The 27,662-nt window shown below is 42.6% G+C and overlaps 1 protein-coding gene across 1 annotated transcript in view; it reads right to left on the reverse strand.

Annotated features, from left to right (window-relative positions):
• Positions 1-17,319, reverse strand: part of LOC306952265 (sodium/hydrogen exchanger 2-like) — a gene marked incomplete at both ends in the record, with an annotated part of 29,936 nt that extends 12,617 nt beyond the window's left edge. The window contains 4 exons of the mRNA XM_079542935.1: positions 421-638; positions 6,282-6,532; positions 11,288-11,751; positions 17,046-17,319. Coding sequence (XP_079399061.1) covers positions 421-638; positions 6,282-6,532; positions 11,288-11,751; positions 17,046-17,319 — 1,207 coding nt within the window. The remainder of the gene's footprint in view (positions 1-420; positions 639-6,281; positions 6,533-11,287; positions 11,752-17,045) is intronic.
• Positions 17,320-27,662: the final 10,343 nt, after the last annotated feature.

Genomic DNA, 27,662 nt, shown 5'->3' on the forward strand with positions numbered 1-27,662 from the left:
AATGCATGGTGGTGTACCAAAGGCACAGGCTACAGAGATGCAGCAGGCTGGAGAAAACATAAGGGCAGGGCATAAGGGAGCAAGCCTAGGTGCCAGGAGTAGGGGCAGTCAGGGTATTTTTCAGCATAAAGTTTGAGCAGAATAGCATATTCTTTTAAGAAAAGTGTTTGTAAAGAAATGAGTAATTAGATACATTCACTCAAATTAACAAACTTGGTTGCCTCTGACTTCAGATGGGCAGGACCAAGATCAAAATGATTTCTGGATTTCATTTTGGGGCAAGATGGAAGCCAACCCTGAGATCTAGGATATGTTACAAACAAGATTATGGGGCTTTCTAAATATTGTCATTTTCTGTTGGAAGAAAGGTAGGAAGTATCACTTGCAGATAACATGACAAATGCTCTGAGACTTGCTTACCCAGTGCTCTCCAGATTAAACAGAACAGGAGAGTGAAGCTAACGAAGGCCCAGTTCCACTCATGGTTCTTTCCAACTGTAGACACTCCCATGAAAATGAAGATCAGGGTCTCACTGACACTGCTCAACATCTTCATGAAATATTTTATTGTTGTATAGGATTTTTGGGAAACATTTTCCTCCACATATTTATTCATGGTCATGGCACAAGCTGTAATCCTGAAAGGGAAACACAATCCTCTGTTTCATTGGCTTTTCACTTTTCCATACTGCTCTTTAAGATACAAAGTATGACTTATTCCACCACCAACAAATCTCGAAGTTATAGATTTAGTGAAATCCTGTTCGGGGCACGTGATTTTTTTCTTTTTTTTTCTCCACGATAGGAAGTTTTCTGAGAACACATAAGAGTATGGAGAGTTTTGCCATCTTCCAAATCCACATGCAATGTTCAGAGGTCACTCAAACTATGCGCTTAGAGATAGGCAGAGCTGAGGAGAGCCAGAACAGCTCCGGAGAACAGGAATTGCTACTCCTATTGCTGCTGAAGGACATCAGAAAGACATTATTCAGATACAGACAGGATGGCAACTTAAGCCCTGGGGCAGGACTGCACTCCCTTCCCATTAGTAGTTTGCCCACCAAATCATTTCCCTCTCGATGACAATGACAGCAGCCAGCTCCTTTTTCCAGGGAACATAAGCAGCAAGGCCACAGAAAACTTCTCCATTCTAGGCTACTGCTTGATTTCCATATGCATAGAGCTGAGCAAGGCCTCAGAGGAGAAAAACACAACCTTCTGTTAAGCATTTAAAGCACCCAAAAAAGAATGAAATGGGGATATCATCTAATAAGTGAAAGAACAGATAGGGCTTACTATGCCTATATGTCCATTCTCTAGGCCTGTGTTAGTAAGCGTAATTTCTCTAATCAGGGAGTCCAGAGGAGGGCGACAAAGATGATCAGAGGGCTGGAGCATCTCCCCTACAAAGACAGGCTGAGGGATCTGGTTTTGGTCAGCCGGAAGAAAAGAAGGCTGCAGGGTGATCTCATTGCAGCCCTTCAGTACCTGAAAGGAGCCTACAAACAGGAGGGGAGTCAACTCTTTGAAAGGGTAGATAACAGCAGGACAAGGGGAAATGGTTTTAAGTTGAGGGAGGGAAGATTTAGGTTGGATGTCAGGGGGAAGTTCTTTACAGAGAGAGTGGTGAGGTGCTGGAACAGGCTGCCCAGAGAGGTTGTGGATGCCCCGTCCCTGGAGGTGTTCAAGGCCAGGTTGGATAGGGCCCTGGGCAGCCTGGTCTAGTGTTCAGTGTGGAGGCTGTTGGCCCTGACTATAGCAGGAGGGGATTGGAGATTCATGATCCTTGAGAACCCTTCCAACCCAGGCCATCCTGTGATTATATGATTCTGTGGTGAGGCACTGGCACAGGTTGCCCAGAGAGGTGGTGGATGCCCCTTCCCAGAAGACGTTCAAGATCAGGATGGATGGGGCTCTGAGCAACATGATTGAGCTGTAGGTGCCCTTGTTCATTGCAGAAGAGTTGGATTAGGTGAACTTTAGAGGTCCACTCCAACTTCCAACAATTCCATGAAAAACTTTTTTGCAAAGTGGAAAGCGGAATCTCAGAATGAGCAGTAGCTCCAAAAGGATCTCAGAATAGATGCCACCATAGATCCCAAATATATATATGCCCATACACCTCTGGAAGAAAGTGGTAGAGGATCTTGGCTATACATGGATTTTGTCCTGGCATGTACTGATGATCCAGCCAGGAACATATACTCAAGCCTTGGAAATATTCCTGGGTTCTTCAGTTCAGCAGCTTCAAAAGTAAATGTGAAGAAGGGTATCAGATCTCCTTATCATTTTAACCCTCCAGAACTCCTTCATTGGCAAATCAGCTCTTGTCAAGACAGAGACTGCACTGATAGGACTACAGATATGTCAGGTTATGTCACGGCCAATGATAGCCCTCCTGTGAAGTTTAACTGTACAGGTGTAACAAGTCCTGGCTACCTTCAATCAACCGCACACACAGTATGGATGGCACTGGGGCAAGTGCAGGGACAGTAAAGGCAATTTAGCAAGAAAGCAATGGGCAGGCTGCAAAACAGCCCCTTTCAGACACATGGTCATTTCAGGGTCTCACAGCTGCAGCACACTGTCCGAAGCGTTACGGCTGTAGGGTCTGCATCAAAGAAAAAACACAACAGTTAGTACTATTTATTACCCCCTTAAAATAAATAGTTTTCATGATTACGCCCATTTAGGAAAGCCCTGCAGCTTGGGGAGTGAGGAAGGAAGCTCCGAACAGTTTGTTTTTGGATTCTGAGGTAATGGAGACACTGAAATAGATGTCTGGTAAGAATCTGTCACTAGATTAATCTGGATCTTTATAAGCTGTAACCTAAAACACCTACCACGTTTAACTACAGGAATTTAAAGGGACTATGCTCTTATATATAGAATACCCTTTTCAGTCACATTTTGCATTTATCCAATTAGTGCTGACAGCTGAGATGATTCACCAGTATAACAAATAGCGTTGTACATTCTTTGTACTATTAAGTACAATTAAATACTAATAAGTACTATTCCACAGCTAATCACTGTTCACTTCTAGCTTTGATTTATGTGACCTGAGGCAGTTGCCTTTATCAAGAAATGGAGGGAAAAACAGTAGTTGCAATTAACTTGCAGCCTTTTATGCCACTGAAGAGCACTCCTGTACAAACAGTAGAGTTTCTGTCAGGAGTGCAATAAACTAGGCCCCTGTGTTCAATCCTCAAGTTTCCCTGACCTACTAACTTTACAGTAGTTTCAGTGTTTTTCCTTTCAGCCTGCTAAATCACTGTTGCAAAAAAATTAATAATAATAATAAAATAAAAAATTAATAGTCTTGCCACTTCACTGCCTTCATAACAAATGAGTAAGCAGGGAATACAGCATTATAATTAGAAATGGGAACCAGGCAGGTAAAGTTCAGATTTACATCTGTAGTTTTCGCACCCCAATCCTGATTCCAGCCCGGCTCTAGTTACAGGAGGACCTCCTTCCTCTGTTGCAGAGCACTTTTTCACAGCAGCTGGTGAGGACTGAGTCAGCCTTGGAGATATTTTGGCCGAGTGACCCTGTGCATGGACAACACATGGGTGCTTCAGGAATCATCTGTCCCCAGAGCGAGTATGCGGACTTATCAGAGAAACAAGAAAGCACCTCTCATTTCCCTCTGCTCCTTTTTGCCAATGATTTCCTGCTTGCACAGGAAAAAGGCACTCTGTGCATATGTCTTTTATATGCTATAAAACATTACGTGTTCATGTTTTCTGCCTGAAGCGTGGCACAGAATGTATGTGCAAGACCTTGCAGTGAATCTTTAAGAATCTGGATACGAAGGAAGAGGGTATCAGTAGTTCAGCACATGGGGTACAGGTGAAAGGAGGGAAACTGGGCATTTCTTCCCTACAGGCTGAGCTACAAATGACCACAGAATCCTGGAACAAACCAGGTTGCAAGGGGCATCTCAAGGTCATTTGGCTCAGGCTGACTCTGAGACCAGAACTGAGTGACTGGGACCAGTGCACTCACTGCAGAGCATGGCATCAGGGATCAGCACTACGCTGCACTACAACACAGGGCAGAATACTCTCCAGAGTTCAAAGCCTAAGTAAATGCAAAGAGCACAGGGTACAGAATCATAGAATCATTAAGGCTAGAGAAAACCACTAACATTATTTAGTCCAGCTATCAGCCAATCCCCACCACGCCCACTAACCATATCCCTCAGTGCCACATCCAAACTGTTGGCTCTTCAATATCTCCAGGGACAGTGACTCCATCACCTCTCTGGGCATCCTGTTAATTTTTCCTAATATCCAGCCTGAAAATCCACTGGCTCAACTTCAGGCCATCACCTCTTGTCCTTTCACTGTTACCTTGGAGAAGGGGTCAGCCTCACCATAGTCTCCTTTCAGGTAGCTGTAGGGAGCGATAAGTTCTCCCCTGAGCCTATTCTCCAGACTGAACAATACCAGTTCCCTCCAAGGTGATGTGGGGGTTATGGGAGCTGCAGGTGCTCAGCATCACTGCAGAAAGGGGGCTATGCTGTATGTCCTATGGTATCAGAGTGTCTACACCTCTGCAGAGGTTCCCTCCTCCTTCCCACCAGTGCCACCAAGGTATTCAGCTCCCTCAGCTGTTTTGAAGTCTACTTAGAGTCAAAACATGCATAGGATTTTTAAAGATAACTAATTTTCTGTCATACTGCTGGATGAAAAACACAAAACAAAACAAAAAAACCTGGAGGCTTCGTACACTGTTTTGCACCCATTCAAGGGTTGCCATTGCAAACAGAAATGAATAGCTCGCTGGTGCCACATGAAGCAATACTGTGCTGGTTCCCACTCTGCCCTTCCTATTTTATCCCGGATGCAGAATGTCCAGTTTAGTATTTTCCTGCATGCTGATACAACTTTTTCCATGTGCAGTTTAGCCACACATATTTGGCTTTGAAGCCCTTTGAGTATTTGATCATAGGATGTCAAGAACATTTGACTTAAGAAGTGGAGGAAACTAGAAACCACACAAATGCTATGAATAGAAGGTGGGGAAAGAGATGGCTCATATATGAACTCGGTCAAAGTGGATACATACGTTGCTTTATTTAGGCTCATATCAAAGAAAGAAACTCATGCAATCCTTAGCTCTTTACTTACATTAAAGTACTGACCCTTGTGGTTTCCTGGCATATTTATTTTTTTATCAGCCGTCAGTTTCCATGTAAATTGTTTATCAGACCCAGAAAACCTTATACTGTCAGGGCTATGATATCAAACATATCTTCACATTCTTACAGGATAATTATCAAATCAGGAATTATCGAGTTTTAGTGACACTCAGTAATAACATAGAGGCTCTCAAATATCTATGTTTCTTATCCTGAATGACTCACATTTGCTGCTAGAACAACACAAAGTCATTAAAGAAGGTCAGCCTTTTAAAAATATTACTTGGAACCTGAGAAAACCGTTTAGGCATATCAAGTGTCATAAAGGCTCTTTCTAAAGATGAAGCTGTTAGAGTATAAACAGCATCAAGAAAAAGGCTATGCTGTCTCTTTTTTGAAGTCCAGGACAGAAAGCCCACAGAGGGAAAATATTTTTATCTGTTAGCAGCAGGAAGAATAATATTATTTTGTACATAACAATGTATTCAGAGAGCATTGTAACACACAGGTACATGTATCAAGTTATTAAACTGAACGTTTATATCATCATAGGACTAGATTCTGCAAATCTTACTGTATTTGTAACACAGCAGGAGTTTGCCTGGATGACACATGCATTGTCTCCACTGAATGGCATTTGCTGGCTGCTCACATGACTACACAAAGATGCAGTTTCACAATATCTTGGCATCAGCAGCAAAGCCAGCTCATGAGGTTTGCAGCTACCACTGCCACTCCCTGCCTGCCATGGCTGCCCCCACATCGTTGTGTGCCACCCCTGGGCCATGCCTGTGTGACCAGTGGCAGGGTCTCGTGAGGACACGGGTCACCCAACTGATCTGGAGTAAAAATAACCCCACCAAAAATACTAGGGATTATTTTTAATTTGAAACGTTTCAAAGATATGGTTTATGGTGCGATGCCACAGGCAGTTTTAGTGACACAGCTGGTGTGGTGGCAAGCTGAGACAATGGGGTGGGAGCAGAATGGGAGAAGCCACAAATCCTCAAGCCAGCTCCACTGCCATGCACAGTGGAATGAGGCTATATGGCAGGGTTTTGCAAAATCTTGTCCTCTCTGCAGTTCCCATTCTTACTTGGATGCTATTATTACTGAAGTTTGGAGTACTTACGCCATGATGCCCGAGAGATGAAACATTTCAGCTGTTATGTATGACAAGTAACTGTACAGGAAGACAAAAAGTGGCTCAATCACTCGGATTTTATGGGTGAAACGGGTGGTAAAGGCTGCTACAAATCCCAAAAGGATTCCAATCAATACTCCACCGATCCCCACTATAAAGAAGTTAGCAATCCCAGCGAATATGTCAATAACCTGAATTGTGCGCATCTGGCAGAAAGACTTGAACAAATTGTACAGGACCTATGAGAAAAAGAAAGCACATTATGTTTCAGAATTCTTCTTAATTTCCCTTTGTGCCATTGCATTTCTCTGCTTCATGGTTGGACTTTGTCTTTCTCTGTCTACCTTGAATCCATTTTTGAGAAACACTGGACTGCAGCCACCCCAGAGATTACATGAAACATGGCATCCATGAAGTGGCCTTTCTCTGATATACTAACCATTTGGAATCCAATAGTTTAAGGACTTTCTGAACTTCATATTATTTCTAGAGATTTGGATTTAATTCCCATAGAAGACCTGTGTATTTGCCCAGTTTCATTTTCAAAATTCTTACAACTGCCCTCCTAAATAAATAAGGTGAATGGGATTATAATATTTTCTTGATCAGATCTCCTTTTCTCTCTATACCTAAAACAATAACATAAAGTCCAAGTTCCTCTAATCAGTAGTTACTACTAAAAAGACAACAATGGAATCAATCTTTAAAAAATCACTCTTTAAAAAAATCTTAAATGGTTTTCACAGTTGCAGATATATTTGGAAGATTCAAGCATTGCCCAATGTTACATGTGTGCTTCCAGCCTTGTGATATCACGATGGCTACATGATCTCTGTGTACAGGCCACAGTTTGGTCCTATTCCGAGCACAGAGCACACCTAAGCCAGAAGTAGAAACTGGGGTCACAGGTTTAGCCACCATGTTCATAACAAATACCAGCTTGGGCAGCTTACAGGAGTTAAATATCTGCTTTCTTTATGGACTTCTTAGCGAATCAAATAGACTTCTCTATCAGAAATGCTATTTGAAAGAACAATCTTTTATCAGTACTTGCATTGTGCCAACATTGTAGGTATTTGAATACAGGGAGGGAATTGTCGCCTTTGCAGCCTTGCTCTCTCTCACATGACAGAAAATTAGCTTCACAGCTCTTCTTAGCCAAATTTGAGAAGACTTACATAGGTAAAAGTCCTCAGTAAAGAGTAATTGAAGACATGGACTAATAAGGGTCCTTTGAGCTAAATGAAAGAAAAAAGGAAAGAAAACTGAAAAAGAAAAAAAACATATTGCAGCACAAGCGTGAAAAAAACAAGGGTAAATCAAACATAGCAGGGTCACCAGTAATTTCTGATTTCCACTTCAGAGCAACAAGCAGGGGAAGAGCAGGAGCATGAGCTGCTTGCTTCATAAGCGTGATGCTCTCAGGATGAGTCCACCTGGGAGAAGTGTATTTTTCACCTGGGCAAACCCATTCACCTTCCTGCTGCAAGGCTTTTTTTTTTGCCCTGTTCCTCGATATTTATGTCCCATTCACACACAAAAGGAAATGGACAGGAAAGTAATGTCATATGCTCCAATGGTTTTCAATGTTTTGATTTCTAGACCTTATGAATTTGCATACCAGAAGAAGCATACCAGAATTAAGCCTCCTGACAAGGTGTGCCTTCATTTTTCATTTTACAAAGACCCTTCATTCCACAGACTCACAGGGCTCCCTGAATCACAGGCTGAAAAAAAAAAACAACTGCTGTTTTGTGTCAAGAAAGGAGAGAAGTCTCCCTGAGTCACCTCTTGGCACTTGCAATTGCCCCTGTATTGCACTGTTCTTCAAGACACCTGTAAAATCTCATCTACCACGGTATGGATTTTGGAACATGATCATTTTCTGTGAGTCAAAAAGCCTTGTTTTACATTTTCAAAAGTAACTATATAAGTGTGTATATAAATTTATATATATGTTTGGCAAGTATCTGAAGAAAGGTCACTGACAGCTGCTTGTAAAGCATATAATTTTGACCTACTCAAGCAACAGACTTTCCATAGCATCACCTCATCTCAACCGCAAAGAACTCAACCTGCAAACAGAATGGAGCCTGTTTCCAGCATAGACATAAATCTAGAGTCTACTGTCACAACTTATTTGAAAGAAGAAATGCAATGTACATGAAAACCATGCCATGCTGGAAGCAGTAGCTAGGACTACAGAATGTCAAGAAAATGATTTTAAACTCCTTCTTATTGTTCTTTATTTGCACTACTGTACATGAGATCACAATCAGGTTCCATTCCCTTTTACTGCATAGGTAGTTCAACTCTCATTAAGCTTTCAGGTGAGTTAAACAACAGTAACACCAGCCGCATTTTGCAATGCACTTGGCATGCAAACTGTTTTTATTCAAGTTCAAGATTTACTCAACATCCTTTAGCTGAACTCGCTGAAGGTTACACCAAGGAGGCATCAGTCACTAATGGTTCTAATCATGTCTCAGAGTATATATGCTCCTCCTAGACACTAATTACTTATTTTCATCAGTTTTCAGTTGTTTTTAATTCTGAAATTACTCAAAAGTATAAATAATATAAATAATATAAAAATAATGTTTTTGGTAGAGGTAGAATGCAGAGTGCTGCTGTAATGTTTTTTAATTCAGGAATAATATTATTGTAATGAAACTGGCTCCTTCTGTGTGATTTTAAGCCCAAAATTGGAATTTGAACCTCTAAAACTCAGCTTCAACTGTGATTTTGCCATTTAGCATCCACATAGTAGCTGTCACTGAACCAGGTGGGTGGTAAGGCACCAAATGAGAAGCAATACAACTGACTGGCAAATATTGTCCTCAACTAAATTCAAGCTTCAAAATTTCACCAGTGGGATCATCCAAATTGTGAAACCAGTTAGGCATGAAAGCCATATGAGAAGCACAGCAGAGACAAGATTTCTGAGAATGTACACCCCGCTTTATAGCTAAAACGAAGGTGGGATAGCAAGTTTCCTGAAAAGGGAAAGCACAGGTGATGCTGCTTTCCTAAGAAAAGCAGCAGCCCAGCAGTGCAAGCACGTTAGCAGGATGAAGAGCTTTAAGTATTTAGGAAGCATGTTTACTGGAGTCAGGCCAGCCTGACTTCAGCACCCCTCCTGCCCCATCCCTCGTCCCACCACAGGCCTCTGCAGCAAGGACTGCTCCAGCAGCCCCGCCATGGTGTGGAAGCAAGGTCTACCCAGGGCACTCCAGAGCAGCCTCATGAGATGGCCTGAGTTGCAGTTTGAGTTTAAGCACGATTGCAGGTGTGCAAAACCATAACAAGGAGCCATTAACAGACCAGTGCTTAGCATGTGGAAACCACTTGGTCTCCTGCCCGGAATCACCGCTAAGCAATAGCTGGGAATTAAAACCGAACAGACTCTAAATCCCTTTCACTTCCCATGAATAAAAGTACAGCCAGTGTACCTGCTGGGTTGGCCCTACAGGCTCCTGAGAGTACCTCTCCCCATGGTGGGGCACCTGGGCAGGCACTTCGTGAGAAAGGATTCTGAAGAAGGCAACAATGATGCCTACAGGAAAGCCACAAATCAGTGCCATGCCAGAGCCTAAGAAAAAGGTGCCATGAAGTATCCCACCACTGGGCATTGGCATGCACACACATTTCCACCATCAAGATGAAGTGCTTTGCTAGCAAAACTTGCTAGATTAACTGCTGTTCCTGTAGAAAGGCAATTGATTTTGTTATCGGAAAAAGCAATTTTGGAAGGAAAAATAAAAAAATAAAATGTTTTTATTAACATTAAAGTAACCCTTTTTTTCCTTTTGAAAAATAATACAAAAAGGATTCCTTTTTATGTGTACTCATTAAGAGTGAGTATAGACAGACACAGCCATGGCTGAACTGTTTGAAACTCAGAATTTACACCCACTGTTTTCCCCGACTGTCTTAGGTGCCAGTTCAGTAGTAACAGGCAGATGTAGGTATAAGCTGATGAGTACAGCTAGGCTTCAAGTCAAGGCCACACAAGGGGATGCGACAGAGTCTGGTAAAGCATAGACTGTATAGAACAGTACGCCTCAGGGCATATAAGAAATTATCAGTACCAAGGCTCGGATTAAAAGCTTGAGACACACAGGTGTTAAGCAGGTGAGGGAATGCCCCAGAAAGGAGGAAAACTGCAGCAGAATTCTGTAAGGAGTGGGACAGTTGATAAGAAGCCAGAGAAAGTGAAGGTGAGGACCCAATTCATCAATCTTCCTGATCATTCTGTCATATGAAAAAAATGGATTTCCAAGGCTCACAAACATAAAGCATGCCATGACATAGTTAACATAGGCAGGATTTCAAGTAAGGTATAGATAAATGGGAGTAATGTTCCAGACACAGTGTCATCAGGTACAAACAAGGGGCACTGGGAGTGTTAATGGAATTTACAGATTTCTGTCCTCAGGTCAGCACCACAAACCTGATGCAGCTGGTTAATGATTAGAAACTGCTACCTCCAGGTGGCTTTCCTGGCTCATCTGTAACTTGGGAGAATGTACAGGTGGGCTCTGGGCAGTCGGAACAAGACAGACACATGTGAACACCTGGCATTGCCTGGATCCCATGCTCATGGTAGCTCAATAACTCACCCATTCTCCCTAAGAATACACAGAACAACTCACACTGGCCCTTTTGCCTGTCCCATCCAATTAGTTCTGCAGGCGAGGCAAGCCTCCAGTTTAAGATTACAGAAGTGATAGAATTCAAAGATACAGAAACTAAAGAGGTCAGGTAGTAAAATGACTTGAACAAATATGGTACCATTACTCATTGCTCTGCTGTAGCTAGACTATTGTAGTTCCTAAATCTAAAGTTCAGAGAACTACGTAGATGCATTAGCACTTACTGATTTTCCTCTTTTGGCAAACTGCAATAACCACATACGTTCAAACAGGCCACATAGTGGCATACAAGCAATCATTTATCATTTTAATCAACTAATCATTTATCAGGTAACTTACCACAGTTATAGCATCATTCAGCAACGATTCTCCAAACACCAGGATGTAGAGCTGCTCATTGACATGGATATTTTCAAACACAGCCAGTACTGCCACAGGATCCACAGCTGAAATAAGGCTGCCAAAGAGCAAATTCTGCAGCAAGGTGATATCAGTCAAACCAAATGCACTGATTTGGCAAATTCCAAAAAGTGAAATTCCAATGCCAATGGCATTCCAAAGAGTGCCCACCACGGCATACCAGAATATAGTACCAAAGTTCTCAAAGAAAAGACGAGTTGGCATGAAATATCCAGCATCGAGTACAATTGGTGGTAGGAGATATAAGAAAAACACATCACTGTTCATTACAGGTGGGGACTTCTCCTCTGCTCCAAAAATAATCCCTCCAAGAAGCAATCCAACCAGAATAAGGAGACAGCTTTCAGGTACTATTGAGGGCAACTTGTGATAGAGATGGAAGCCTTCAAAGGAAATTCAAACACAAGAAAATGAAAAAGTTATTTGCAAAGAATCCAAACAACTGCTCTACATTCTGTTATCTTAGTCTCTGTAGTAAACAAACATCAACTGCAGAGCAGTTTCATTTTCACTGACAAGACTGAAATGGCCCACCATCACAGGCCAATGTAAACCTGTCATCCAGCATAGTTAATTCAATTAATTTGATGGAGAAGCAGTTTAATAGCTAGAGTTTCCTGCTAATAGCTAGGTTGGTAGAGCAACTGATGCTTTGTTTGTGAAACTACATTGTCGCTTTTTGTTGCTTTTTTCGAGCTCCTTAGTTGCTGTATTGTTACTGTTGTGGTTGTTTGTAACTTAGAATCCAACAGGAACACTTCCAAAGGCTTCTAAAGGACAAGTGACAGCTAGGTAGAGAAAAAAAAATCAGGATAGCTACCCCGTCCTCCATGCACAGCTTCACAAAGGAACTTAAGAAACTAACACATTCTTTTTATTTTTAGGTTTCTTGAGTCTGAAAACCAAAGGCACTAGCACGTGACCTGCATCCACTCAGCCAAGGCACTTTCTCAGTGACCATGAGGAAGCATCATCAGCCACATTACTCTTTAACAGAGCCTCCAAATTGATTCCACAACAACAAGAAGACGTATGTTTTCTATAAAGGGACAATAAATTGCAGCTTGTATTATTATATTAATCCTTCTCTATTATATGAATTATGGTAGTTCCAAGAGTCTGTCACAAAAATCTGTGCATAGTGATAAAAAAAATGTTTAAAAAAATGCTCTGGATGAAGACCTAATGGTTGAGTGTTCCACTGCCTACTAAAGTTCTCAAAGCCATGTAGTTTTGATTTAAAGATTCCAATTACTTTCAGAAGTTGATTATTGTAGGGGTGACTTCCAGTAATGAATGACAGATGTTTGAAAGGAACTTACTTTGGCCAATCTAATGGAATGGTCAACCCTATGCACAAAGGTCACATTCCAGGTCGTGGCGATACCAATCTTTTACAGGCTCCTCCTTATCTATATTTGGCCCATATAATTATATAGAAAACTATCCACACCCACAAGATCCTACAATTCCCGCCTAAGTAAAAAGCATTTAAATTATTTTAAATGAGAGCTGCGCGGAAACACTGGGTGTGGTAATAACGGGCGTCTATTTCAGTAAAACTATTTCAGTAAAATTCACACCTGTAGTCGAAACAGTTAAACTTCTGCAAACTTGGAACAGTTCGCATCCAGGTTCCCAGTCTGAGGCTTCTGTATCTTGTAACTTATTCTGTTAATTCTCCTTTCATCACTGATTTTTTTCCAGGCAAAAGAAAGCCTGACTTTACAATTATGGAAAACAAATGGTTAAACAAGACTAAGGGGGAAGTTGCTCTAATCTACAGAATTTTACTTATGTTTTCAATAACTATTAAAGCTGTTTTTAAAAACAAGCAGCTCAAGCCTCCTTTCTCCCTTCTGGATGAACAGAGTGCTTTTTAATATACGGAAACAGCCTTGTGACGCATTAGGATTGCTAAATTCACTATCATTCTTTGGAACAGGAATCACTAGGATCCAGTCTGCTGTATGAGTAGAGCAGGTAATGACCCTGGGAAGATAAGAATTGCCTCTTGCACACTCGTCTCTTCACCTTTCAGACACTTCCACTTGAACATATTATTGTCTGTCTTCATTTCTGCAGTGGCGGGATGCCAAAATTTCTGACAGAGTGATTAAGAAGATTCTCCTGAGCAAACAGTTTTTGCTGGAAGATTTAAAAGCTCTTGGAAAGTATCTTAAAACCTTTTTTTTCAATAAAAAATGAAAACAAGGGTATTTATACAAATGCAGCTTTTAATGAGGGAAAAAAAAAAAAAAAAAAAAAAAAAAAAAAAAAAAAAAAAAGCTTCCAAGCAGGTCTAATGCAAAAGCAATGAAATGTCTATTATGAACATAAAATAAAAATCTTTTTCTTGTTTTTTTCCTTTACAAGTCACTCTTTAGAAAGTTCATACCTTCCTAGAGCAATTGGTACTCTACCTCATTCTTGAAGGGCTCCCACTATGCAGCACATGAATGACCTTTGGCTGAACCCAAGATCATAGCTACTTTCTCCTCTTCTGACCTTGTTCTTGGACTCCTGACTATGCAGTAGAAGCATGGAAGATGTTTACCCTCAGGCCACTGGGCATTGCCTAATGTGCAAGTTCAATATTCTTCAAGCTGAAAGGACCTTGGAGTCCTGGTTTTCTATTCTTGGGTGAAGTCCAGTGTTTTCTGTTGCTGACAATGCCACCGAGACATGTACTTTCGATTACGTGTGAGTGGTCCAACTCTCAGGGTTCAGGTGCTGGTGCTGAACAGTTTTATTCAGAAGAACCTTTTATTAGGGAGAGAAGTGCTGGAAGGGCATCATAGAATGCTTTGGGCTGGAAGGGACCTCACAGCTCACCAAGCCCCAAACCCTGCCATAGGCAGGGCTGCCCCCCACCAGCTCAGGCTGCCCAGGGCCCCATTCAACCTGGCCTTGAGCACCTCCAGGGATGGGGCATCAGGTCAGGTCTGAGAGGCAGCACTTCTAATTGTGCTTGTGATTAAGCATATAAGTAACAACAATCTGGGTGAGTTAGACAACGTTTTCTAAGTTTAGGGGCACAGGAGTCCAGCTATACGGGGCAGTAAGCAGACCAGTCTCACTGCTTAGAGATTACAGCATGTTTGGGGTGCATTGGATTCCACCTAATGCACCTGTGAGCTCATCAGCATGTTCCTGACACACCTCATGTATGGTATCACCACACAAGATAAGTAACTAGAGGTAGACAGAAATTAGCAATTCTGCTCAAGGCAATTTCTTAGATTTCAAAAGGTGCTCTTGCTCTCTGTTGGAATATAAATACTAAGCTCCTGATTTCTATGTACTTCACCAAAATGCTTAGGATCTCCCTGACAACTTTTCCTTTCTTATGCTGTCCTTTGTGCTCTTGATAATCCTAGTCTACAATCAGGGGATCTGAGAAGCCTTTTAGTTAGATATCCCTCATAACAAAGAGCATATCTTCGAATGCTCCCACTTCAACCGAACTGCACTTCTGCAAAAACATGCATTTTCTTTCAAAGAGGCAGTAAGCAAGTGTTAGGATACAGTTCTTTGGGATCCTAAGGATGTGGTGAGTGCTGTTATTAAACGTGACCTTATCTTCCATGCTTCCTGCAGCTGAGCAGAACTCAGGGCTCTGTTCATAAAGGTTTGCTGCTCAGCAGTGCTGTAAGTAAGCACCTTGTGCCCAGCCCCAGAAAGGAATGTGTGATGCCAGATTAAGCACCCAACTTTCCTGGGCAGTGTGCGCGCCCTGAGGTGGCACGACACAGGCAGAATGCCTGCGCTGCCTGGAAGAAACGTGGAGAGAGGGATGTCCCCGAGAGCTGCCTTGCAGAAGGGGCTCAACACTCCTCTCCATCCCTTTGAACTGAGGCAAACCACCCTGTCCTACAGACTTAGGCTTGGGAGCAATGAGATCCCGCACTGGGCAGGTGCGCATGATGCAGTCACTGGATAAGGAGCACAGCCAGAGCCTGGGAGCCAGAACTGGATGTTCCTAATTCCAGCCCCACAGCCGGGGCCCTTAAGGTAGGCGTGGTGGAGCTGGTGTGGCCACACCTGGGACCTGGCCCTGGTTGCTTGCAGCATGCTGCTAACAGCAGAGACAGTGCCCTACATCCGCCACATCAGCCTTCGTTTGGTGTAGCTGAAGGGATTTGACAATTATAGGCATTTCTCCTCATTTACACTCCTAGCTTATTCATTGCTCTGCAGTCAGCTTGGGAAGTAAAAGTAGGCAACTCTGATTTTCTTAGTTTTTAGATGCCAGCGCACTAGCAAAATGCCATGACAGTTACAATGTATACAGTCCTGCAGAATCTATTACTGCATATGTATGTGCTGACATGTTTCAGATGGATTTCCTTTAATTGTTAATGAAGCAAACAAAATGTTAGTTGATTCAACAGTTCTTGCTGTATCTATAGGCTCAGAAGCTGGAGCAAATCTGCAGCACTCGACTGGCTGAGTTCTTTCCCAAATCCCTCATGTTCTGGCCATGACAGTTCATGATTTATCTGAGTGCATCACTCTGGAAGTATATCCTGATTCTGCAAACACCTACATTCATTCTCAATGCTAAGTATGCACCTTTAATGCATTCAGATGTGCAGCCTGAATGGCTGGCTTCAAGATAAAGGTATTTCTGCACAAAGCAATGAAGCTACAGTGAGGTACTGGGGTGGAGGATCAGGCCCCCAGCTCAATGCTGACTGTGGCTGGAGAGCAATGTTCATTTTTGCAGAAACTCAACTACCTGACATGTAATGTGTAAATAATGTGACCCCATTTAAATGTCAAAAGAAGTCAGTCAAAGTTTTATCAAGCTGTTCTATCAAAGTATGACCACAGCTTTGACTGAAATCACAGAATAGGATAACTGGAGTTGGAAGAGACCAACAAGGAGCATCGAATCCAACTCCTGGCTGCCCACAGGACCAGCCAAATCTGTGATGCAAAATGAGATTTCCCATTTAAACCAAGGAAGTGCAGACCTTTTTATTGGGTTTCTACAGCTCTATCCCTGCCATTATCTTTTAGTTGAGACAGAGTCCATCATATGCAGTTTTACTGACTCTAAAATAGGTCTCAAGTATGCATTTTCCTGACATCTTTAGATGATTCTGCTGTACCTGTTTATTCGGTCTGGGGTACAGAAAGCTCATTAGACACATGGTCTGTAAACCACACAAAACAGTGAAACTATGCAATACAAATAATTTCCACATGAGGGAATAAGCAGCCTTTCTCACTCATTCAGTGCCGCACTTTCTATCTTTCTCGGGACACGAGTGAATGGTGGGGAAAGTACAACGAGGAGTCTTCCTCATAAATATTTGCTCTCCATCGATCTGTTGTTCTGTTAGGAAACTGTCATTATAGGCGGTGTTATTTTAAGAGGAAGAAAACAGAGCTCCGACGGCAGCAGAGCGATCAAGGGAACACCCTGCCGTGCCCGGCTGAACTCCCGGCTTTCCAATCCTACCAGCCCGTGCTTTAGCGGGCTGCAGGTAACCGGTGCTCACCTACACCTTCCCACCCCAAACCCTCCGAACGAGCCCGTCCCGGGGCGTGACGCTGAGAAGTGGCATCGCCGACCCCGGGAGCCCAGCCCCGCCCCGCGCCCCCCGCGCCGGGCTCCCGCGGCGGTCCCGGGCTGCGGAGCACGGGAGTCCCCTTGGGCCGCGCTCACCGATCTTGGCGAGGGAGGCGAGCAGGATCCAGAGGGTGATCTCGAAGGGGATCTGCACGTGGGGGTAGTCCAAGGTGAAGACGTGCAGCCGCGTCTCCTCGAAGGCGGTGCCGCTGGGGCTCGGCGGGGTGCCGGTACCCATCGCCGCCGCGCCGGGCGCTTGACTCCCCGCGGTGCCCCGCGCCTCCGCCACCGTGGCCGCCAGCACCGCCAGCACCGCCAGCAGCTTCCGCGGCGCGCCGCGGCGCGGGGGGCCACCACCGCCGCCGCCCATGGCGCCCCCACCGCCGCCCCGCTGCCGGTCCCGCCGCCGCCCTACGGCCCCGCGCCGGCCGCCGCCACCATCCCGCCGCCAGCGCCGCGGACACCTGCCGCCGCCGCGGCCCCGCCGGCTCCGCCTCCCGCCGGTGACTGGGCGAGCCCCCGCCCGGCTCTCCGCGAGACCCGGGGCCGCCCCCGCTGCCCCCGGCCGCCGCCCAGCCGCTGTCAGACGGCGCGGTGGTGCTGGGGCCGGGAGCCCGAGTGCCGAAGTCTGAGTTAGTCGAAAGGAGTGTTGTGTGTGCGTGTGTGCGTACGTACGGCAGGAGGGAGTGAGGCGCTACAGACGTCGATGGATGTGTATGTGTGTATGTATCTATATGTATGCTATATAGTATAGAATATACTATATCTAAAATATGTATAAGTGTATATATTAACTGATATATATTATGTATGTTGCCTATACAATGCCAAAATTTGAGAACACACACACGCACATATCTATATGTTTATTTATGTGGAGGCTGCTCCAGAAGTAATGCCTCCTATGTTATGATGCTGGCCCATTACATCAGAGGCAGATGTGGGTGGGATGGCAGTAGAGGCTGAACCTTCCCACCAATATTCCATTACATGCTATTGTCATGTGACAGATGGCAGCAGAGGGGTGGTCTGACAGAATGGTGTCTGACGTGGAAGCGCGGATGGAGCACAGGTGTGTCATCAAATCCCTCCACATGCAAAAATGGCACTCATTAACATTCATCAGCACTTACTAAACGTTTATGGACACCAAACACTGGATGTGAGCACAGTGTGATGGTGGGTCGTGCCTTTAGAAGTGGTGACAGTGGGTCACCTCCACTGGTGTCACTTTTATGAGCATGGCATGCAGGCTCTTGTTCATTTCTGGTGAAAACGCGTAGCTAACAGTGGTGACTATGTTGAAAAGTAGTGTTTGTTGAGAATTTGCTCTGTCACATAATATTATTATGCTCTTTATTGTAGTTTCCATGAAAATAAATAAAAGACACTATTTTCGGTGCAGCCTACATACATGTATGCATATATACTTGTGCATAAGTATGTGTGTGTGTGTGTGTTGCTGCTACTGAACATGTCACTGGCAAAATTCTGCTCGTGCTGAAGGCACCGGAAATTGGTCTCGTCTTTCAGCAGGGCAAGGATTCTCTCACATTACACTGAGCATCAGCCTCCTGTATTTCCTGAAACAATGGATTTACACACAACATCATCACTTATGAGTAATGTGGTATTCCAAAGTTCAAACTAATAAAATCTTTATTGGCACACACTGCTGTACATGGCTTTATGGCAAAGTCTATCTATCTTCCTTGACCTCAAACAAACCAAAACCAGTGGCACAGGCTGCCCAGGGAAGTGGTAGAGTCATGGTTTCTGGAGGTGCTGAAGAACTGTATGGATGTGGTACTGAGGGACGTGGTTAATGGGAGTGATGGGAGTGGGCTGATGGTTGGACCAAAGATCTGAGAGATCTTTTCCAAACTTAATGACTCTATGGTTCTGTCTATGAATTAAGACTAAAGCTCTGACTCAAAAAGCTAAACGTCTGTGGCTACCATTTATTTACCTCAGAACCTAAAAGCAGGGCACTAAACCTGGGGTTCTGACGACAAATTTCAAAGCATGTCACCAATAAAAGACTTTTCTATTTTATATACAAGTCATTCAGGAGAACACATTTAAATTTCTAGCCGGCATACACATCATTTAGCCCTATGGTTGCATGCGATAGCTTAACACATCCTGTTACTTGTTACAGTATATTCTTTGAAATGAGGGAAACAACTGAACATCGGTACTTCTGAGGACATTCTCTTTATAGGGGCAAGGAAAATAAATAAAAAATTAAAAAAAATACTTGGAGCAGACTGCCCGTAGAACCTGTGGCCCATCTCTGGAGGTACTCAAGGCTAGGTTGGATGGGACCCTGGGAAACCAGAACTGGTGGAGGGCAGCTCTGCCCATGGCAGGGTGGGTGGGCTTTGAGGTCCCTTCCAACCCAAACAATTCTGTGATTCTATGAGTTTATGATACTCTTTCATTCCTGAATCTTCAGATCCAGTCAGAATACTGCCCGTGAGAGGAGAAGCTTAGCCTTCAGGTGAAGGAAGTAGACAGTGTTCTCTCACATACAAACCATACTGTAAATCACAAATGGAATTCATTCTAAAATCATAAGATCCATGTCTCTTCTTACGACTTTTCCTGCAAATGAAGAAAATCTTTCTGGAAAATACTGCTGCAAAAGTGTCAGTAACTGCTGTCCTAACGTCATGCTCAGGGAGGGTGGATTTAGGGTGGATATAAGGAAAAAATCTTTTACAGTGAGGATGGTGAGACAGGAACAGGTTATTACCTAGTGTTGTGGTAAGTGTGTCACCCCTGGAGACTAATGAGGCTAGTCTGGATAAGGCTCTGGGCAACCTGTTCCTGTTCTTTGTAGGGGAGTTGGACTAGGTGGCCTTCAGAGGTCCCTTCCAACTCTAAGGATTCTATGATACTATGATACTGTGATTCTATGATTCTATCATTCTGTGATTCTATGAAAAGAGCAGTGCTACACATCCTCTCCAGTTATCTGACTTGTGCCTTAGGATATCACAGTGAACTGAGCATCAGCTTCAGTAATGTCAGTGGAAAAGAATTGGTTAGATCAAGACAGCATGACTCACAATTGCCCTGTTCTCTAGTAACACTTCATAATGCCCATTTGACCAACAAGCTGAGGGTTTTCAATTTGCCACAAGAGGGGAAAGAAGGCATTGGGTGGGAAGGTCCTAAAGCCCACAGATGTGATGGAAGAGCTCTTCTCATGGGAAACATTTTTCATTGCTGCTCTGTTTGTTCTCCTTTTCCTTTTTCTTCTTGTCATTTCTTCTCCTTTTTTTGTTTTCCCTCTCCTCTCCTCTCCTCTCCTCTCCTCTCCTCTCCTCTCCTCTCCTCTCCTCTCCTCTCCTCTCCTCTCCTCTCCTCTCCTCTCCTCTCCTCTCCTCTCCTCTCCTCTCCTCTCCTCTCCTCTCCTCTCCTCTCCTCTCCTCTCCTCTCCTCTCCTCTCCTCTCCTCTCCTCTCCTCTCCTCGTCCCTTTTTTCTTTTCTTTGATATGAAAAGTGAGAAGCTGGTAAATGTGAAAAAAAATAAAATGAGTGAAAGACGTAATTAATCTTGATACTGGTGATTTCCACTGCAGTGATAAAAATAGAGATAGTAAGTACATTGACACAGACCTTGATAGACAATGAGAGTGAAGAGAATGTGGGCAGCAAGCACTTACTAGAGCTGATACCAATTATTGTTATGCCAAAATAAATTATCTATTTTTTGGTAGATTATATAGCTGAGTTTATCTAGCACTGAGATGGGAATTACCTCTGCTTCATGACACACCATACAGCAGGGAATATTTGGCTTTCAAGCTTGTTGACATAGGTGCCATGTACCTGAGCGTGATATGAGATGCTGAGGGTCAGTGTCTGCAGCTCATGCTGCTTTCCATCTCCACCAGTCCTGTGCTGAAGTTCTGTACCCTCGCTGGTCCTGGAGATGTTGGGGACTCTGCTCTTGGGGAAATTGTAATACGGAGAAGAATGTTCCCAAGGCACAAGACAGCCCATCAGAGAAGGGGGGGTCTCCCAGCCAAGGAGATGTGCAGGTGTGTCCCCGGCACCGCGGCGCCTCGTCATGGCTCTGCCCCTGACAGCTCAATGCATCTGCTCCTGCCTCAGAACAATTTGGTGTCAGGTCGCTCCGCACTGTTTCATGGACAGCACAAACAGAATCACGCCTGAATGCAGCTGAGACATAAGGGCCTTCCCACCATACACCCACCAATGCTTCATTGCCCCCACTGCACCCTGCCATCTGCACCCGTGTGTACTTTCATCCCTTGTTCTACTCTGCATTGCCTGTTCTATCAGAGACAGTGCTAACAGTGCTTCACGTGACAGAATACATGCTGTTTTATACATCAAGAGAGTAACCCACATAATTTACTGTATTTACCTTTTAATCCATCTATTGATTACTGCTGTCAGTTACTACTAGAGCAAGGAACAGCTCTGGTACCCGCAGTGTGCTCATGGGAGTCACCACTACCACACGGGTTTGCAGTAGTTGGGTGTGCTTTGAACCATTGAGAGTCATGGCAACTGGATTTTCCTTTTGCTGGGGCTTTTTCACTTTGAGTCATATGGTTTTACATCAGCAGTTAATATTAATCCTGCTTTAGCTATGTGGTAGGAAAAAAATCTGTCTGTATTGCAGCTGTCAAAACTGCTTTCATAATGAAATAAAAACAGATTGATTTTACAAAATGAGAATTATCACTGTATCAGAAATTAACTCTGTTTTTAGGTATGAAGTCTGAAGTCTGAATCACAGAATAGTTTGAGTTGGAAGGAATGCTTAGAGACCAGCTAGTCCAACTCTCCTGCAACGAACAGGGATACCTGCAGGTTGATCAGGTTGCTCAGAACCCCGTCCAGCCTGATCTTGGATGTCTCCAGGGACACCATCCATCACCTCTCTGGGCAATCTGTGCCAGTGCTTCACCACCCTTATTGTAAAAAACTTATTCCTTGTGTCCAACCTAAATCTCTTCTAACTGAAAACCATTTCCTCATGTCCTGTCACAGCAGACTCTGCTAGAGCCTGTCCCCTCCCATTTTACAGCCCCCCCTTTAGATATTGATAGGACCTGATACTCGCAGGTCTCCCTGGAGCCTTCTCTGCTCCAGGCTGAACAGCCCCAGCTCCCTCAGCTCTTTGTTCTTATTTTCTGACCTTTGGGATCAGGAAAACATTTCTAGAAAAAGCTACTCTGACTATTTCAAAAGTGGATCTCCTGGGAGCAATATCTTTGGTGATTTCTAGTAAACACAATAAAAAAAAAAAAAAAAAAAAAAAAAAAAAAAAAAAAAGACTGCAGTGAAATCATAAATTTATTAATAAATGCTTGCCCATCATTTTAATTGTTGTTTTATACAGACATTTTCAGCAGATTGAAAAAAGAAATAGAAAGAAAGAAAAAGACATTCTGCTGATACTCTACAGAAATACTACAATGAGTTCTGTTCAGAGGATCTTTGAGATTGCTTACTACTAAGATTTCTCTGACCATCCACAGTACAGTATTGTAGCTTTCATAGAATCATAGAATTATTTGAGTTGGAAGGGACTCTTAAAGGCCATCTAGTCCAACTCTTCTGCAATGAACAGGGATACCTACAGTTAGTTACATGAGGTGCTCAGAGCCCCATTCAGCCTGAGCTTGAGTGTCTGTTTTCCTGGCTTAGAAGAGAGGAATAAACTTTTCTTTTTTAGCCACTTCTTTAAAACAGACAGAAAGATTTTCTCTATTTTCTCCTGAAGTTTAATACAAGAGACTTAAACACAGGACATTTTGCTAAAATGCATTAGTGCATTACTAAAATAACGTTGTTAACAATTAAAGTATTTCTATGTGAACAAAGAAGGGGGTTTTCATGTTACCTCAGGTAAAGGGAGATCTTTTCAACATCCGCAGCTGCATGGGAAGGGCAGTACTGCATGGAAGAGATATATCTGTGACACATGTAACCAAAATGCTCCAAGTTAAGAGAAAACAAACACCAAAGAGGTGAGAGAGACTTTTTTACTTATACAGAAATAGCTTCAAGGGAAATCTGAGGATTATAAAACACAAACATGCTTGACTGATCGTCGTTTTATTCAGGGAGGGGCACCAGCAACGCACTCTCAGAATTATCTTAGCAAACATTTCTTGAAATCTCTCTTCCACTAGAGCCAAAGTTCTTTTTCCTAGGGCTGTGCCATCATGGCCTTGACCATGTAACTGTCTCTAAATCCATTAATTAGCAGAAGTGTATCTCGGCTATTAAGTGATTTATTTTGTGAAATCAATAGCCTATTGAGGATGTGCTTTTTTTTCCACAGCTCTTTCCAGGGCTGCTTGGCAACTGTCCCCATAAATTGGTTCTACCAAGGTGCTGTGCCTTCCAGAGATAGTTACTTTAATGGCAGCAATTTAGGTGTATGGGCCTGAACTTTGGTAAGCTGATTTAATGCCTTTACGACGTTAACGGTAGTTTCTCCACAACCTTGAATTTACATTGGAAGAGATTGAGAAAGGGCATGGGTACCTCATCTGCCAGAGGTTGGGGAGTGAAGGCAGGAGCAGCCTGCAGAGCTCCTCCGTTTGTGGGTTCAGGGCAGAGCTAAGCTGGTGTCAGGGCAATTGCATTGCATGTGGGTGCTCTCCTAAAGAGTTCTCCCCAGACCTTCCCCAGCCAGGATCTTTATGCTCATGGTTTCTGGTCCCCATGAGTAAGCACCTCTGGCAGGTTCAGCCCTGGGATGGCACTTCTTGCTTTGTGACAAATAATGGAGAGGGTTTTGTGGTGCTACAGGGCATCAGAATTAAACCTCATCTGGAAGAACACACACTGCACTGCACCCTCCATCAACTACTGCAGGAGAGATCACTGGTATTTCTAGAGGGATGTTATAACCCACAAAGGCTAATAATCTGTGAAGTTAGTTTTTTGCTTGTTCCTCGTAAGAAAAGTGTACTCAATCTGCTCATGACAACACAGGCAGAAGTGAGGGGATTTTTGTGCAGTTTCTCCTTTCTTTCATTACTTGTGCTTTAAGTGACCTTGATATCACTGGAAAAACTACATTGTTATGCACATTTGCTGGAAACCCAAAACCAAAGATGACAGACTGTTCTCCATCCCTTAGGGATTAGAACAACCTCATTGTTTAATACCTAAGCGACAGGTTTAATGTTTAAACGGTAAATTCCCTCTTTAGCTCATTCTGCACCAGAACACTTGGTTGTTGAATGATTTCTGAGACTGTGTCCCCACATGAGGTGTCAGAAATAGTCATTGCTCTCTAGCCTGGAATTGTCACTGTCATGAATACAGAAATACCCATTTAAATGTTTAACTTCTTGGGAAGTGTAATTTTAAATGCATCCCTGTGAATTCAAGCATTGGATTTGGTGACTTGGCAAGGCAAAGGCTGCCCATGTTCTGAAGTGTGAGGAGTCTTTCTGCTAAGCTACATTTCAAGCTTGCTTTTTGTTAGCAGACAGATGGTACAGGCATGTATAACAAACACTTCCTTTCAAAATGCAGTGGATTTTAGATGTTGGGGTTTTTTTTCACCTAAAGAAAAAATAATTATGAATGTTGTCTTGTTTATTAAGCAGTTATGAAGCAAGTAAAATTATGTCCAAGGCATGGTCTGTCTTGAATGAAACTAACTGCTGCCTTATCCCCAGTCTGGCCCATAATGACCAGTTCCTCTGGCCCAGGAGCTTTCTTCTGTGTGCTTGCACCCAGCACATCAGCACAACATGAGGTCAGCCTCTGCCTCCACAGCCATGAGCTCTTCTGTATAGGTATGGTGGGTTAGATGTAGGCCATTGGTAAGTGATTTTGTTAAAGGACTGAGATTTTCAGGAAGAGTTTAGAAACTACAAGAACATCACCCTATAGTCAGAGTTGCAGACTACTCTATAACCAAGCTCATTTCTCACCAGCCCCTTGTTTCTCCCACCCTCTTGTCTCACCCCTTTTTGCCAAGAACCTACATGTGAAACATGGATACACCCACTCTGTGTTGGTTCAGGGCTGAACAGCATTAATCATCACTGAGAACTGGGGGGAAACATCCTTTAGCAAGAACACACACAAAAGAAATTGCTTAAATCCTCCGCAGCCCCCCAAAAATTAAACGTCTGTATACAATACTGTATTTGCAGAGGTCAGAGGTGAATGCATGTTATCCAGGACAAAGAGAAAGACACAGTAGGTGATATTTTACTTATATTATCTATAATTTTCCAGGTTCAGAAATACGCATTTCAAGAGTTGATGAAACTTACTTGTTTTCTGTGATTTAAGTTTATGCCCTGCTTATCCCCTTGATTTTCTGTTTTGTTGTTGTTTGTTTTGTTTTGGTCACTGAAGTTCATTGGTCACTGCTGGCAACTTTTATGTCACTGTTTTCATTGCGAAGGGTTAAAAAAATCCTCGCAGAATATTTCACTGTCTATCTCAGCTGATTGGTTTTACGAGCAGCAGACAGCTGTTGTTAGCACATAGGTTTTCCACATGGCTTGGTGGAAGTCTGGCTTTAAATTTTACACGGAATGTCATAGATGCCTTGTTTTTGAAAGAAATTAGTGCAGTTTTGTTGTTCCCAGGTCATGTGTAAAACTAAAACCTTCTTCACCTCCTCACACACGTCCTTGGGGAAGTTAGAACAGAACAATCAGGTCAGAAATGAATGAAAAATGCTTTTCTTTTAAATTATTTTTAATTTTTAATATTTTTTTTATTTTATTAAAATTTTATTTTATTTTCCATTAGAATGTTGGCTTTATGTTGATGATCACCCAAAGAACAGGAGGTTTGAGTTTATGAGGTACCACAAGCATGTTCAATGATGTTAAACAGAGCCTCTATCTGAAATACTCAATTGCAGTGGCTGTCAAGCAGCAAAATACTTGTTTTATTCTGTTTCTTAGTAGAAAGACCTTTTGCTTGAACTCAGAGATGACAAGGCTGGACACAATGCCTTGTAACTTTTCAAAAGAGCTCAGAGAAAATGTAAAATGTTGCCATTATCAGAGTTTTCCAATTAAGAATCAATAGTAATAATACAATTTAGCAATATTAAGAAAGTTTTCAAATAAATATGGTGATGTTTTAAGGGGGAAGAGGCACATGGAAGCCAAGAAGAATATAAAAGATGAGAACTTGATTGGAAACCTTTCAGATGAGTGAAAAGTTAGTTAACTAATGGTTGCTGGCTATTGTAGAAATGAGCAGTGTACACTAGCACCATGAGGAAGATGGCGAATTTTCTCTGTACAAGTGAAATGACTTCAGTTAATCTCAATGACACTTGATAAGCCTGTGAAATTCAAGATTTGTAGCATATCACTGGAAAGATAGATCAGCCTTTTCATAGAACAAGTTTTAATTGTGCCTTCAGAGGTCAAGGTCCTTCGTTCATCATCAGTATCACTTGGCCTCATAACATACCTACACTCTGCATTTGACTATAGTGGCATGCTGGCTGTAGTTGGGTGGAGAGCAAGTTCACTGTTTCTGCATGGTCTAACACTCAGCCTCTTTTCTTTCTATGTATAGGTGTTTTATACAAATGCTATAAATTTCCATGCACATGTGCGTGTAAAATTTTATTTATATCTTATATACTCTCCATGTAATTATCTTTGATTGACACAGCTACAATTTAAAGGATTCCTCCCTTTCTTCATGAATGCTGATATAGCAATTGTAACCTGCTCCTGTATTTTTAAATCATTTAGCTCAGCATAGAAACTTAAATGTCAAAGTTCCTGACTGACTTAATCTCAAGCATTTGCAAGTTATATTAAAAAAATAAAAAATAAAAAAGGCAGAATTTGATCCCACAATGACATATGGAGATCAAAATGTAAGTATACCTTTTAATTGGAGAAAAAGCTGTACAGCAAAAGGAAAAAAATTCTAACCACAGGCAAGAGTGGCCCCATTCTGATAGGTTGTACTTGACCAAAAAAGGAGAAGCACTTTGCCACCTACGTACTTGATAATATTAGACTTCAACATGAATGATTGTACTTTGGAATAATTATTTGTTTTATATATAGCTCTTAAAATATGTTTGTATATGTAATTAGGTAAAGAAAAATATTGATTTCTTGCAGGTTTTTTTGGCTGTCCTAAAGGTAATGGCAAGGGTGTGGTGGAATCTCTTGTGTTTTCCTAGAGATCTCAGTCCTAGTCATTGTTACAGAAAGTAAAATAGGAGAGTTCAAAGGAATGGTAGAATGCATCCCAATGTTTAAAACAAATGAATGTACTCAATGTCAAGACAGTGTTGCTTATTGATATGCTTGTTTCCATTTCCTTGTATTTGACCCTGGTTCTCTGCTGTCTTGTGCAACAGTCTTTCTTGGAACATCTCCCTGTGGAAAAAAAAGTGGAGCAATGATATTCATGATCACTGACTAGATTCTTAGTTGGCATTCTATTTTTTTTTAACTTTTCCTGAGTGATGTTCCATCTGTATCTCCTGACAAAGAACTGTACAGGAAAAAAAAAAAAAAAAAAAAGCAAAATTCCTAGTGATAAGATTGGCCAATGAATTATATCATCTGTTGATACAAGGAGATAAATAAACCAGCTTCTTCATTTTCAGGTGAAATGCCAGGAAAATAGCAATAACAGTTCCAAGGAGAGGAGCAGAGGCTACAATCTGTCCTATGCAATCACCTTTGGGTTGCTTTG

Source organism: Tetrao urogallus, assembly GCF_951394365.1.
Source record: "Tetrao urogallus genome assembly, chromosome: 1".
NCBI classification, from domain to species: domain Eukaryota; kingdom Metazoa; phylum Chordata; class Aves; order Galliformes; family Phasianidae; genus Tetrao; species Tetrao urogallus.